General features: G+C 32.7%; 1 protein-coding gene across 1 annotated transcript in view; it reads left to right on the top strand.

The window, feature by feature from the left end:
• The window catches only part of LOC148569377 (uncharacterized), a 46,755-nt gene extending 36,178 nt beyond the window's left edge, over positions 1-10,577 (top strand). Inside the window, exon 2 of the mRNA XM_088485015.1 lies at positions 10,369-10,577. Coding sequence (XP_088341141.1) covers positions 10,369-10,577 — 209 coding nt within the window. The remainder of the gene's footprint in view (positions 1-10,368) is intronic.
• Positions 10,578-16,145: the final 5,568 nt, after the last annotated feature.

The raw sequence follows: 16,145 nt of genomic DNA, 5'->3' as shown, positions 1-16,145 counted from the left end.
CTCCAGGTTAATGTTTGAGATTTGATAACAATGATCATTGATTTTAAACTGAATGAATGTATGTTTTGAGATCCTGGGAAGTAGCAATGGTTGTGGTTCGTCCCACTTGCTCCAGGTCAGAGATTGTGACACCTGGGTAGTAGCGGCAGTAGTGGTGATTCCACTCGCTCAAGGTTGAGCTTTTAAACACCAGCCTGGGTAGTAGCCACAGTAGTGGTTGTTTCACTGGCTCTGGGTTAATCGGGTAGTAGCAAAGAGGTTGTAGCTCAAGCCCACCTGCTCCGCATGGGTGTTTCTGTCCATGGTTAGCTACTAGGACGTGTCGTGTTGGCTATATAATCGACAGATTATATCATCAGCCATAGGGCATGCATACATCATTTGCATAAGTTTGAATTGTTTGGGTTTGCCTATTTGTTTTGGATTGCTATATCATATATGCTATGTTACCTGATTATGTGCTACTTGTTCTACTTTTACCTTATTGTGTATTACTTGTCTGTATTGCTCGTGTTTGTACAACTGAGAGGTCCCTCATGCTGGTGTCGGTTGATGCTGAGGGTTGTTCTTGTTGAGATGGAGTAATAATATGATTAATTTTAATTTGATGATTATTGAAAGAGATAATTTGAGCTCCTTGGGTGGACGTAGTGAAGTGATTTCACTTGCTTCGGGTGAGGATATGAGGTAATGATATAGAATTGCTGATTTTTGTTAGTGTTGGACCTACTTAAATAAACTTAGATGAAAAAATACTTGAATGTGTAGCAACCCTATTTTTTATAAATATCAAATAGTGAATAATGAGAATCCTTAAATGTTGTGTAAGTAAATGTGTAATACGAATAAATTTAGCATGTTATAATATCTAAAATGGAAAGATGTGCATACTTGTCTAATCTATTAAAAAGAAAAAGATCTAATGTCTAGGAGAATAATTAGACATACATCTTATGATGGGTATCAATTAAAGAAATACATTAAAATAATTAAAATATAGCACATGGACCAATAGGGATATGTCAAAGGGGATAATAATCGGATATTCGGATCCAACTACATCTGTCAAGTATTTATTCCAAAGTTAGACAAATAAATAGATTTATTCAAAACAAACCTTAAACTGTACAAAATTCCAAAGTATTAATAAGGATGTATTTTTTTTTTCAAAGTTTAAAAGATTACACATGGATCGGACAAAGATTTGAACATTAAAAGAAATTTGAATATAAAAATGGAATTCAAATGATAAGGGCAAAAAGATATACTCTTAACATGTAACGTAAATCATCTATGTTTCTAGAACGAATAAGTTTGTAACCAGTGTATTTTGTGAATAAATTTAAACTTTTTACGATTGACACGCTATCTATTTAATTCATAGATTTAATAGTAAATTTAGTCACTAAAAAATAATTTGTCCATTGAATTTATTCTCAAAATTTTTTCAATTAAATTAATCCATAAAAATTTAAAATTAATCGTATTTCTCCTTTCGTTAAAGGATTAATATTTTCCGTTAACAATTACCAATGACATCAAGAGTATCTTCTCCAACCCCATAAATTGTTGATCTCCTTTCATCATTTTTAAATTTTTCATCATAGTGAAAAACAATTGTTTTCTGTATTTGCTATGGATCTCTAAATATTTTTCATAGTACTATGTCAAAAATACATAAATCAGGAGACATTATGAATCATAATAATTTTACAAACAATTCTGCTAGATAATTAACTAAAAGTGCAGTTAACTAGTGAAAAAAGGTGTCTATTTATGAAAAAATAGTACCCCAATTCCAGAGTCAACCTTAATTTCACTTTCAATTTCATTCACAGTAAAATAGGCAACCACAAAAAATAAAAATAAACATCCAAAATATAACAAAAAAAAATACCTAAAATTATTGTAAAAGATTATCCAAAACTCTTTTACTTAGGGTAAAGAAGAAGCATCATTTTTGGATATAGAAACATCCAAAACCTAACAAAAGAGATACCTAAAATAATTTTAAAAAATTCAAAAACTAACAAAAGAGATATCCAAAATAATTTTAAAAATCCAAAACCTAATAAAATGAGACATCTAAAATTATTATAAAAAGAACATTTGAAAACTAAGAAAAGAAACATCTAAAACTATTCAAAAAAATCATTCAAATCCTAAAAAAAACATCAAAATCAAAACAAAAGAAAAATTACATTCAAAACATATAACAAAAAAAAAAAACAAGCACAAAAAAAAGAAACATCCAAAATCATTGTAAAAAATTATCGAAAACTTTTCAATTACAGTAAAAAAGAACGCATCACTTTTGAATATAGAAATATCCAAAATCTAAGAAAAGTGAGATATCCAAAAGTATTTAAAAAAAATTCTAAACCTAATAAAACAAGACATCCAAAATTATTGAAAAAAGAGCATCTGAGAACTAAGAAAAGAAACATATAAAACTATTAAAAAAGAATTATCCAAAACCTAAAATGAAGAAACGTCCAAAATATAAGAAAAAGAAACATAAAAGATATATAATATAAACACATCCGAAATCTAGGAGAAAGAAACATCTAAAACTTGTAAAAAGAATCATCCAAAATTTAGAAAAAAGTTCGCAGGTAGCAAGTATGATGTCAAGGCCTCTTGCTAAGAGTCTTTTGGTGAACCTGGGATTGGGTTGATGTTGTTGTGCGCTAAAAACGCCACCAACAGAACGTGAAGCTCTTTTTTGTCATCGAAGCCATGGTTTCACAAACAGAAACTAACATAGGGATGGAGATATTATTAGAGCATTATTGTTTTTTTTTTTATGAATTTTGATTAGTGAATATGCATGATGGCAAATTACAAGGGAGCGCATTGCAGCAGGACAAGAAATTGCATGGGGTGCACATCACGACACGTGAAATTGTAGGGTAAGGTGTGCGGATCATGAGACGAGGTGTTGCATGGAGAGGCGCAGTGTCACGGCGATCAAGGTCGGAGGGGAGGGGAGCAGCAATGGACCTTGAAGGCTCTCGGAAGGAATTGAAAAGAGAGGTAACAACGTCGAGGGGAAAAGCAATTGGAGGGTTGAGATTGGATGGCGCGTGTTTCTGAACCTAATCCTAAATTTTTGGGAATTTCAAAATACAATTTTTTGAAAATTTTTGAAAAGTTGTTCATGTTGGTTATACATAGATTTGGTTACTTATAATTTTTCTTTTACCAAAGAAAAACATCTTTTTACATTAAATGTTAAAAATTTTTAACATAAAATTCGTATCATAGTTGTAAAAACCGGACCGGACCGGCCGATTTAACTGGAAAACTGGTGAACCGGACCCTATACCAGTCCAGTCCGATAGTTAGACCGTGTAAAGAAGGGAACTGGTACGAACCGGTCAGACCCAGAATGAACCGTTAAAAATCGATCAAACTCGGTCAAGACCGGTCCGACCGAACCGATTGAAAATGCAAATTTGTTCAAAATGTTAGAGGGAGGGTTCGAATCCCTGTCCTCAGAGAACTAAAATACTAACAGAGACGCTAGGCTATTATGTTTCTAATTCATTTATATGCAAATTATAATATATAAAAATATATTTTATCAAATAACTTACTTTTATTAATTTATTTTAATTTTAGTTATAAATTCAATCTTTTTAATTATATTTTTATTTAATAATAATTATAAATTCACTTATTCTTTCTTTTCATAATTATATAATATATATTAATATTATTTTTAATAAATACTTGTAGTATATAATAGTATAATAGATATAAATTAATTAATAAATTATTGAAATTTAAAAATAATAGTTATTTTAATACAAAAACAAAATAAAAATATTTATGATAGAATAAAAATAACAAAATACTTATTATTTCTGTTCCATATTATTTTAAAATAGTTTAATATTCTTAAAATATTAGTGAAAATATGTATTTTAAATTTTTAGTTATTTTTTATTATATAGGACCGGGTTAAACGGTTCAACCAGTGACTCACCGGTTGAACCAGTAACCCAGTGACCCAGTAACCTGATCGGTTCGATCATCGGTTCGGTTCCGACAACTATGATCCGTATGAATCACTGATGCACATTTAGACGAAATTTACATAGATTATTATTTTCATCCCAAATAAATCTGGGTGAAATATTTTGGATTATTTTAGAGGGTAGTTAAAATTAATATAGCAAAAAAATTTGAGGCTGATTATACACAAATTTATAATAGAATTAATATTTTTCAAAACGAGTCTCAAATAAGTGTGAAGTTATTATGCACGTTCAAATGAAATCCAAACGAATTCTAATTTTTGTCTTAAACTCGTTACTATTTTGTTTAAAAAAAATTTTGTGCCATAAAAAAATGTTTGACAAGAAATTTTTGGATTAAATTTAGCTGACTTTGAATCTATTTTTTTATAACCTACACTGAAATCCGATAAAAAAGTTATTTTTAAACAACAAATATATTTATTCTGGTACTTAATTTGATGGCTAATTTTTTTATAAACTAAATTAATATTATTAGAATAATAAATTAAATAATTCAATTTTCAATAATAATTTTTTTCATAATCCTTCCGAACAATATTCTAGACTTTATTTTTTTTCCTTAAATACTCTTAATTTTAAATAATAATTTTTTTTCTATAATTATAGCCTTTATTTTTTTCCATAATAATGAAAATCTGAATCCCTTTTGACTTTATAATTAATTTGTTCATGTATCTAGTTACAATTTTATTAGGTATAATGCAATTTTTTTGAGATGCAATGGATGTATAAATATCCTTCTATGCGGTGCAAAATCCATATGATTCTTGGGTAGTGCTCTGGTGATTAAAGAAATATTTTTTTTAACTGCTAAAGAGACGTAAAGACACAGGCTGCTGAACACGTGTTATCTTGTTCTCTGAAGGACGACACGTCCTGACTGGAAGAAGAAGCTACTGTCACCCATGAAAAAAGATAATTTCCCCTCATGCGTCACAGTCTGCAATTGCTTCTTCCAGTCAGGACATGTCGTCCTTCGGAAAAAAAGATAACACGTGTTTAGTAGCTTGTTTCTCCACGTTTCTTCAGCAGCTAAGAAAAAATATCTCTTTCATCATGATAGTGTTGGCCATGATTCTTTACTACTCATGCTAGATATATTTATTCCATATTGGCATATTGTTTAAGGTCTCATGACTCATATGGCCCTCCTTCTCTTTGTTATACATTTTTCTTGTTTTATATATGTACTATGTCTTTAAAAAAGATCATTGTAGATCTACATCTCAACTTAATAAAATACCAAAAAATTATATTATAATATTGTTAAACATACTTTTTGTGAGTATTTTGGCAACGCCACTACCTACATTGCCCCATTGAAAGGGACATCAAATTGTGCATAATTTGAATGTTTCATCGGAACACATTCATCTAAGGCGCATGCAGATACATATGTTGGTGGGAGTGCACAAAAGAATGAGAACAAGAGAATGTTCATTATTATGAGGTTTGGGTTGTCATTCAAGGTTTTACTATTATCATTTTCTTTTTTGTTGAGAATGTAAATCTGGAAATGTCTTCTTGAGTTTGCTATGTATTTAGATTATTTTGTTAGAGTGACAACGGAAATTTCTGCCAATAATTAATGGAAAAAAGAATTTATTTATTCAAGAATTTAATATTACATATTTAAAATCTAACAATCACATATTTAAAATATATGCTAATTGGTTGATTGTTCTCTGCGATTTATCCAAGTGTATATATAAGTCATAATATAATTGTATTTATTATTTTGCTTTGGTGTGTACAAATGATGTATGTTTTTATTTCTCTTATTGAAAATCAAACACTTTATTTAAAGAATAATAATTTAAATGGATCTTTAGTAAATTTTATATTAAATAATTTGATCTCCAATAATTTCTATTTAAAAGTTAATGAGAATTATTTCGCTTAGATAGATTTCGGTTTTTCTTTTGCTTTTATTAAAATTTTTAATATGTGTAGAATAGTTAGATTCTTAAATAAATTTTATTACAAGATAATTAAGTTCTAAAAAATATGCCATGATAAGACAAATTAATCACTCTTCAAAAACCAAATAATTTGTCTTGTAGTCATTCTCGAAACTTTTTAAAGTAATAAATTTTGTTCTAAAATTTCTTAAGAACCAATTTAATTGCTTATTGAACTAATTGTGAAAAAACTTAATTGAATGTACTTTAGAACTCTTTCATTACTAGAAACACACTTAGTACCGATGGATTTACTATTGGAAAAAATTCTGAATTAAATTTCTGTCAGATTTAGAATCGCCACAGACGACACAAATGATGAATTTTGGAATTTCGCCAAAAGTTACTATTGGACAAGTAATTTAGATGGAAATTCCACAAAAACATTATGGGCGTAATTAAATAAGTTGGCACCAAGTCTTAATTTTTATTCGACGAAAATCCCAATTTAAAAATGCTTCAACGTTCCATATTACTGTAGAATACATTCGATGGTAACACCAACGATAATGACCTTATTTAAATCAAATTTGTCGTCCTCTCTCCTTCACTTCTGAAAATAACCCTTCCCCCAAACCCTTCTCCCCTCCCCACCTAGCTACCACTTCCATCAACAACCTTCATCCAGCCGCCACCGCATAGCTCTTGGTACTCATCATTTCAATGTCCTAACCGCACCCTAACAAGTCACATTGTGCCTGCCTCCACAATATATTGCACCCTAATCTCCATTTTTTCGGTGCTCTCTCTGTCCTTAAAGTGACTGCCACTATCGCATTGAAGCTATTGTCACCACTAGCGCTCTCTCTCACGGATGAAGTTTTTACTGAGTCCTTAGTCGTGCTGTTTCTGTTTGTATATATATTAGTTATAGTTTTTCCTCACTTTATCATTATGTTCTTATAAGAAGGATAGGAGTCATGATTGTAATAATGTATGTATATAATATTTGCATGTTTCTTGTATAAGAAGTTTTGTTTATATATGCATATTTGTAAAAGGTGAAAAATATCTTACGGTTTCCCAAAGAAAACAGTGATACGATTTTTAAAGGAGTTAAAGAATCATATTTTATTATTAAGTGTATAGATAATATTCCTTGCTATCAGAGTGGTGCAGCAAAAAACGTGATATTCTAATTAATAGTAAGAATGTTACAGAATACTAATCATTCTGCTTAGATTAGAATTATAAAAAATAATGAAAATTGAATAAATAATTTATGGTAAGTTGTTCTGGAGATTAAATTATAATAATGATATATAAATATTCTTATTTATTGTATCAATTTTAGATAAATTTTATTTCATTTTTTTATTATTTGTTATAAAATAGAATATGCACTTGTTCTAATAATTCAATCAATAGTTAATAATAAATGAGTTTTATATGAATTATGATGTTCAATTTAAATTGAATATACCTAAGACTTAACATAATCCTAATAATACAATATGTTAATAATTTTTCTAAGTCAGAGTGAAAAGATTAAAACATCTATTCAATTTTTATAAGTAAAAACAAAATAAAAAAATTAGTAATATTTTTCAATTCTTATGCAATAAATTTAATCAATGTATATGAAAAATAAAAAATCTTAAACAGTCACTGATAATTATCCTAAAAGACAATAAGATCCCCCCCTCCCAAAAAAAAATTATTAATCCAAGCTGGTACTTGACAGACAGTTCAATAGTTTATCATGTCACATAGACATGCTCTGTTAAGCCCAAAGAGAGGTTGTTTATGGAAGGGCTAAAGAGTCTCACGGAATTAAGGATAAAAAATCGGAAAGAAATTTTTTTTTTGTTGGAAGTCTCATTGTCTTTCAGAATAATTGTGAGTGACCGTTTAGAATTTTTTTATAATTTATTATAAATATTTTATATAACATAACCTTTATAATTTTATAAAAATAATTCTCTAATTACAAATTTATTATATCTAAAATTATATAATTATTTTGTAAGACCTTTTGAAAGCTTTATTATAAACTAATTTCAATATCAATTATTTATTTGTAACTTTAAATTCAGAAATTACTTTATTAAAGAATATTTAAAGCAAGTTTTGATTAATTGAATTTGAAATAGATTAAGATTCTTATCCAATTTTATAATTACTGATTTATTTTTTATATTTAAATTATAACATTAGTAGTTATGAAATAATAAGAATTTTATATGATTTAATTTAAATAGTTGATATTTTTATAGTTCAATACTTTAAGTTTTAAAAATAAAGAAAATTAATCTTATTATCTTATAATTTCAATTAAAGTATATGATTTTTAATTAATTAGTATTTTGGTACAATGTATAATATTTTTAAGTAATTTTTAAAAATTTATTAGAGTTTAAATTAATATCCTATGACTCAATTTTATTCAAATTTTCCTACTGTAATTAAACCCAAAAATCCCCAAATCAAACCCTATTTTTCATCTAAACCTAATCCTAATTTGATCTAACCCTAACCCTAGCTACCCCACCCCTTCTCACCCACGGCTCACACACACGCACACCAACAACACACACACACACACACCAACAACACACACACGCACACCAACAACAACACACACACACACACACACACACACACACACACACAGTAGCAGCTGAAACAGAAAAGAAAGAAAGAAATGGAAGAAAGAAAAGGGGAGCCGTAGGAACGGGAAGGAAGGAGAGAGGAGGAGGGAAGAGAGAGAGAGAGAGAGAGCGAGCTTTTGCGGAGAGAGCATTCGCGGAGAGAGCTACGAGGAGAGGGAGTCGCACCGCCATCCTTGCGTCGTCGCCATTGTGTCGTCATCGCTGCTGCTGTCAGTGAAGCCATCATCATCGTGGAACATATCTGAGGTGAGAGAGAGAACCGCTGATAAACCACTATTTTATGGTTTATCTTGTGTTTAATTGAGTGGTTTCATCAAGTCTTCACCCACTTATTCATATGATTTGCATGGTTTTACATTTTCCTTCCTAGTTTTATTCTATGGTTGAAAACTTGCCTCCTAGAGATCTTTAATTTGTGTATTTTAATTCTCTTTTATACCATTCGATGCCATGATCTGTGTGTTAAGTGTTTCAGGCTTTATAGGGCAGGAATGGCTTAGAAAATGGAGAGGAGGCTTGCAAAAATGGAAGGAACACAAGAAACTAAGGAGATGACCAGCGAGCATCGACGCGCATGCATGGCTCACGCGTGCGCGCGACATGTAGAAAATTGCAGCGATGCGTGCGCGTGCCTGACGCGTACCCACGGATTGGAGTCTGCACAAAAGACGCACACGCGTGGATGACGCATACGCGTGACAAGGAAATTTGCTGAATGACGCGCACGCGTGACCGACGCGTACGCGTGACCTGCACGATCTGCAGAAATAACAGAAAATGCTGGGGGCAATTTCAGGCCGCGTTTTGACCCAGGTTTCGGCCCAGAAACATAGATTAAAGCCATGGAACATGCAGAGACTCAACACATTCTCATTAGGATAATTTTAGGTTTTTAGATCTGAATCTAGAGAGCACTACTCTTCCTCTAGGTTTTCTTTACATTCATAGTTTATTAGTTTTATGCTTTTGCTTTGGATATTGAAGAGTCATCACCTCCGTTGAAGATACTATTCTAGTTTGTTTCCTTACTTGCTCTTTTATTTATTCCATATTCTTAATTCTTGTTTAGAGTGGTAATTGGATTATTTTCATGGATTGTTAATGCAAAGGATTACTTTTACTTTTAATTAATTTTGAATCCCTATTATTCTATTCCAAACTCCCAATAACGAAGATGGTATCCATGTCAATAGAGTAGATTCCCTACTTGACATGGGGGTTGATTAAGAGGAGACACTTGAGTTGGAATGCTCAAGTGGTTAGTTAAATTGGAAGTTGTTGGCTAATTCTGTATTTACTAACGCTAGACCTTCCCAAGGGAGAGGACTAGGATTTGTGAATAAGAGTTAGCTCAATCACTTGACTTTCCTTTATTTAGTAAGGGTTAACTAAGTGAAAATAACAACCTCTTTATAAGACACTTGAGAGAATTCCAACAAGGACAGAACTTCCAATTAATCATTCCCCCAGTCAAGGCTTTTTATTTTGAATAATATAAATTCCTTTTAATTTTCATTGCACTAAATTACAATTGTTTAATTTTTGTTATTCAACTCTCAAAATTCTCGGAAAACTCCTGATTAATAACTTAGCACCCTTTCTAGCAACTAGTTGGGAGACGACCTGGGACTCATACTCCCAGTATTTTTATTCTAAATTTTGTGACAACCTTTCTAAATTGATGAGGCAGATTTTAGCTAGTTAAGAGCTATACTCGCAACGTAATTTCTAATTTGATTTCTTAATTAGCCGACTTACGCCTTACTCCGTCAACCGCGATAGGGAAGGAGTCGCACCACGCAGTCACCGTCCGTGAGGAGTCGTCGCCGGTCTGCACGCCGCCAACGTCGCTGGCGTTGTCACGAGAAGGAGAGAGAGCCACGTCGGAGGAGAAGAACCATCTCGAAGCTGTCCCTGCCGCTGTGCCTAGCTGCTGTCGTGAGCCTCGTTGCCGCTAATGGGGGTGCACCACCAAGCTCTTACGCCGGAGAACCCCGCTGCCGTCGCCGATGACCACTGCTGGTAAGGGTTTTAAGTTTGGTTTTTGTTCTTTTGGATTCCGAGAGGATTGCTAACGCTGCGTGATTGTTACAGTCGCCGCCACCAGGGGTCTTGCTCGCCGCTGTCGCTTGAGGTTATTGCCGGAGCTGCTGCCGTGTTGATTCGGGGTTTCGGTTTCTTTGTTTTGTTACTACAGTAAGTGTTTATGTTTCGAAAATCCCTACGTTAGTATTCTGTTATGTTTGGTTATAAACTCTGAGATTTGGTAACGTAGGTTCATGTTCTGAGTGTTGCATGTCGCTTTTAAGTTGCTGTGATTGTTGCGAAAGTAATCAGAGACTGAGGTTTCGGTTGCCGTTGGTTTCGGGTTGAGAGAAAAAGTTTCGTTGACGCGGTTGGGTTATGGTTTCGACGAGTTGAGGTAGGGGAAATTTTCTAAACTTAATTTACTATCGAGAAGTGTTTTAAGTTGATATTAATATGAAAAATATGTTTTTATGATTTCGTAAGTCTTATGAATTTAACTGAGTTGCCTTGAATGAATGTAGACGCGAGTTTGAATGATTTATTGATTAATTGAAGATGTTTAGTCAGGTTTTATACTTGGATTAAGGTTATTATGATGATTGGACTGTGGCTGTTTCTGATTATTGAGTTAGAAAGTTAGTTTGATTAAATACTATGTAAAATGATTTTTCTTGGTTTGGGGTTTAATTTGATGTTGAAAATGAATTGGCATTTGAAATGATTTGAGATATTGGGAATGGGTTTTGTTGATCTATTGGAAAAGATTCTGAGAATTTGAAAGTGATTTGACTGATTGACAGGCGTTTGGTTTGATTTGGTTGTGACCCTTGAAGGGTGGCCAAAGTCTGAGTTTTAGGAGAAGTGCTGCCGAAATTTTATGAAACTCTGAGACTTCAACGCTTCGCAAATCTTAATGGTCACAAACCCAACATTAACAAAATTCTTTCACATGAAATAAAGTTCCACAACTCCCTGCAACGTCATACATTTACAAATCTTCACCTTGTGTTCACCAAACGTGTCCTAAAGAGCTAATGTGTCGTTTACTAAGTTTAACGGTCGCACAAGATACCAGAACTAATCCCGAGTATACTCAGAAGGATAATAGACCATAGAAAAGAAAGAAAAGTAATAAGGATCGTGCTCGTGAGAATTTGACAGAGTTGTTGAAATCACAAGTAGACAAGGATGGACAAGCAATAAAAAATGCTAGAAAGAGAATCAACTGACAACTTTAAGGGTAATTCTTTAAATTGAAGGGATTCGATAGGACCAATAAGATGAAAAATAATACAGTGTTTTGAAACGAATTCAAACTGAGTCAAATAAATATGAGGTTTACAAAAGAAGAATATCCAAAACCAAAGACAAAATTCATAGAACCCAAGAGTATGATTTAAAGATACTCTCGAATGCATTGCTCATAAGGAATGAAAAACTTGAAGAAAAAATCATTTTATGTTCTAAAAGAGAAAATGAGTAACAAACATCCTTCAAAAGATTAATAAAAATGTAAATGTGGCATTATTTCAATATAAATTCAAGCGGAAATAGATTACACAATTTGTAAATGGAAAGATTAATTTGGCTAAGAGCAAAATTGTATTTTCTCTTCTTTTTCAAGCATGCATGAATACTATGATCTTGTTGGAAGGAAACCTGAGATAAAGTTTTGCTCATAAAGGAAAAAACGATGCATTGCAATTGAACAGGTTTAAATCACATACAGAAATTTTTTTTGAATATAAGGTAAAGGAGTATAGGCTGAATTGAAAGTGATTTTATTAAAACTTCAATAAACAGTCATATCGCACCAAAACAAGTTCAAATCATGTCAAAGAGAGACACCGCTCAAGTAAAGAAGTACGAGGTCAAGGACAATTTTACATAATAATAAATCAAAACTTGTTTAAAAATGTTTAAAACAAAACTCCAATAATATACTTGAAATCACAACCTTATAAGGATGTTCAATAGTATTAAAATGCGCTAAGAAGGAAACCAACTCATTTCAAGAAAGAAACTTAAATTAAAGGATTTCAATTAGGGTTCATAAAGCATGTCACTCATAGAAACGAAGAGCTTAAGAAGGAACTCAACAACTAAAAAAAGTTGATTCAAAACTTAAATTTCTTCAAAAGAACTCAAAACTTTTTTTTTCCCAAAATGGTTCAAAACAAAATTCTGAAAGTATACTTGAAATAACCACCTCGCAAGAATCATTTAAGAAGATTATGATGCGCTTAAAAGAAAATCAGCCCATGGAAGAAAGGATCTTTAAATCAAGGAAATTCAAACAAGAACTCATGCCCGCATGGATTATCAAACGAGTTTCCAATTGGTCCAAAGGAATACAAAACGCGCCAGAAAGACAACTCAATCAATAGAAAATTCTCAAGAAAGAACCTTTGACTAAAGAAAGATAAATAAAAGGACAAATGGTGTATTAGATGAAAACGAATTCAAGTTGACTCGGATGAGTATGAGATTCACAAGAAATGGAAAACTAAGACTAATGGTGATGTTTATAAAAATAAAAATAAAAGAATAATTAAAAACAGAACCAAGTATGACATCCATGAAATGAAAAGCTTAAGAGGTAATTGGTCTTGTCTTAAAAGGAAAGAAAAGTCCAATACTCTCCAAAAGAACAACAGTTATATAAATAATGTATTATGCTAAACCAAATTCAAATTAAATAATTTAGGTGAACTTATCAAATGAAAGTCAACTAGAATAAGGGCAAAAATCCTTTCTTTTCAAAAATTTGAAAAATACCTAAGTACATAATCAAATAAAGATATGCATGAGAACTATAGTAAAGCTATTACAAAAATCAAGTTGTATTTAGAGTAGGTATAATTCTGTAAACTAGTAAAAGAACATGTGAGGTATTGGGAGTAAATAGTTTTTTAAACTGCATAAAGAATTTTCAAAACTTCATATAAAGAAAGTTATATCGAATCAAAAACGATTTTATAAGGGCTTCAAGAATAATAGTTGTAAATATAATCAAATAAGAGAAAAATTATATCACAACTTTAAAAAGAATTCGAAATAGGAGTTTAAAGGAATACACTGCATCAAAACATGTTCAAAATTGTACCAAAGAATATATGGATCAAGAAAAGAATTTAAACAAAGAAAGGCAAGCACACCAAGGACGTTAAGCAGACTTATGCAGTTAGAATCAAACGAGGAAGCATATGAACAGAAGAATAGGGTTGGGAAAACATCAATTCACTTTTCCAAAAGAAATAGCAATCGAGGATTCCAAGATAAACTTATGAGAGAACAAGTCACATGACATTCACAGATTTTAAGACACCTAATCGAGTAACTTCGAGAAATAGTTTCTAACGTTCCCAAAACCCGCGACTCGCGTTATCTATGACTCGCATATCGTCTATGATAACCCATTAGTGCTTCCATACACAATTCACTGGTGTTAAGCCGGCCAAACTTAATACTAGGAATTATGCAATGCAAGACTAATGGCATTAATCAATAGACCGTCATGTGCATAAAGCTCTAATTCTCGTTATTTGAACGAGACCTATTACATGACAAATGCTCAGAGTATGCAATTGAAGCATAATCAATCCATTCCCAAGGCTCTACAGGAAAGACCGCTCTGATACCATAATGTAACACCCTCACTACCAAAATGTCACGCTTCCGGCTGCGCCACTCTGATAGCAAGAAGTATTATGACTACTTTACATACTAAATACTTAAATAGGAGCCTGTGACTCGACACTGTATCACTGCGTTCTTTAAAAAGCGAAAAATAAATACTTTATCTTAAGAAAAATACAAGCAGGCATAGATTCATATACAAGACTCCTTACATAATATCTTATAATATAATATACATATAAAACATACAACTCCTATCCCTCTTACAAACTCGTGATAACAAAGACGAGGGAAGAAAATAATATAATTCATACAACAACATATGAAACCAAACGCAGTTTAACTCTTCTTAATGCTTCTTCATCCGGTTCCTGAAAAGGTAAAGCTGTAGGGGGTGAGAACCTAACCACATGGTCTCACCACAGAGTTTCAAAGTTGTCATAAGGAGATATTTAACAAGAAAATTGTTTCCAAGCTCAGTGATGAGCGGATAATTTATACGCTTTTTGACATTGTTTTTAGTATGTTTCTAGTAGGATCTAGTTACTTTTAGGGATATTTTCATTAGTTTTTATGTTAAATTCACATTTCTGGACTTTAATATGAGTTTGTGTGTTTTTCTGTGATTTCAGGTATTTTCTGGCTGAAATTGAGGACTTGAGCAAAAATCAGATTCAGAGGTTGAAGAAGGACTGCTGATGCTGTTGGATTCTGACCTTCCTGCACTCAAAATGGCGCGCTTCCAATTGCGTTGGAAAGTAGACATCCAGGGCTTTCCAGCAATATATAATAGTCCATACTTTGCTCGAGGATAGATGACGTAAACTGGCGTTCAACGCCAGCTCTCTGCCCAATTCTGGAGTTCAGCGCCAGAAATGGATCAAGAACCAGAGTTGAACGCCAGAAATGGATCAAAACCTGGCGTTCAACTCCACAAATGGCCTCTGCACGTGGAAAGTTAAAGCTCAGCCCAAGCACACACCAAGTGGGCCCCGGAAGTGGATTTATGCATCAATTACTTACATCTGTAAACCCTAGTGATTAGTTTATTATAAATAGGACTTTTTATCATTGTATTCACAGTCTTGGTTACTCCGGTTCCCCTCTGGGGCCGAGACCAATGAACTCCATTATCACTTATGTATTTTTAACGGTAGAGTTTCTACACTCCATAGATTAAGGTGTGGAGCTCTGCTGTTCCTCAAAGATTAATGCAAAGTACTACTGTTTTCTATTCAATTCTTCTTATTTCGCTTCTAAGATATTCATTCGCACTTCAACCTGAATGTGATGAACGTGACAATCATCATCATTCCCTATGAACGCGTGCCTGACAACCACTTCCATTCTACATTAGAATTGAATGAGTATCTCTTAGATCTCTTAATCGGAATCTTCGTGGTGTAAGCTAGAATGATGGTGGCATTCAAGAGAATCCGGAAAGTCTAAACCTTGTCTGTGGTATTCCAAGTAGGATTCAATGATTGAATGACTGTGACGAGCTTCAAACTCGCGATTGCCGGGCGTACTGCCAGATGCAAGAGGATAGTAAATCCTGTTCCAGCATGATCGAGAACCGACAGATGAATAACCGTGCCGTGACAGGGTGCGTTGACCATTTTCACTGAGAGGATAGGATGAAACCATTGACAAGGGTGATGCCTCCAGACGATTAGCCGTGCCGTGACAGGGCATTTGGATCATTTTCCCGAGAGAAGACCGAAAGTAGCCATTGACAGTGGTGATGTATCACATAAAGCCAGCCATGGAAGGGAGTAAGACTGATTGGATGAAGATAGCAGGAAAGCAGAGGTTCAGAGGAACGATTGCATCTCCATATGCTTATCTGAAATTCTCAC

The sequence above is a fragment of the Arachis ipaensis genome, chromosome B4 (assembly GCF_059453495.1).
Source record: "Arachis ipaensis isolate K30076 ecotype BB chromosome B4, ASM5945349v1, whole genome shotgun sequence".
Lineage (NCBI taxonomy): Eukaryota > Viridiplantae > Streptophyta > Magnoliopsida > Fabales > Fabaceae > Arachis > Arachis ipaensis.
Note: the sequence above shows the minus strand (reverse complement) of the source record. Positions and strands in the feature narration are given on the sequence as shown.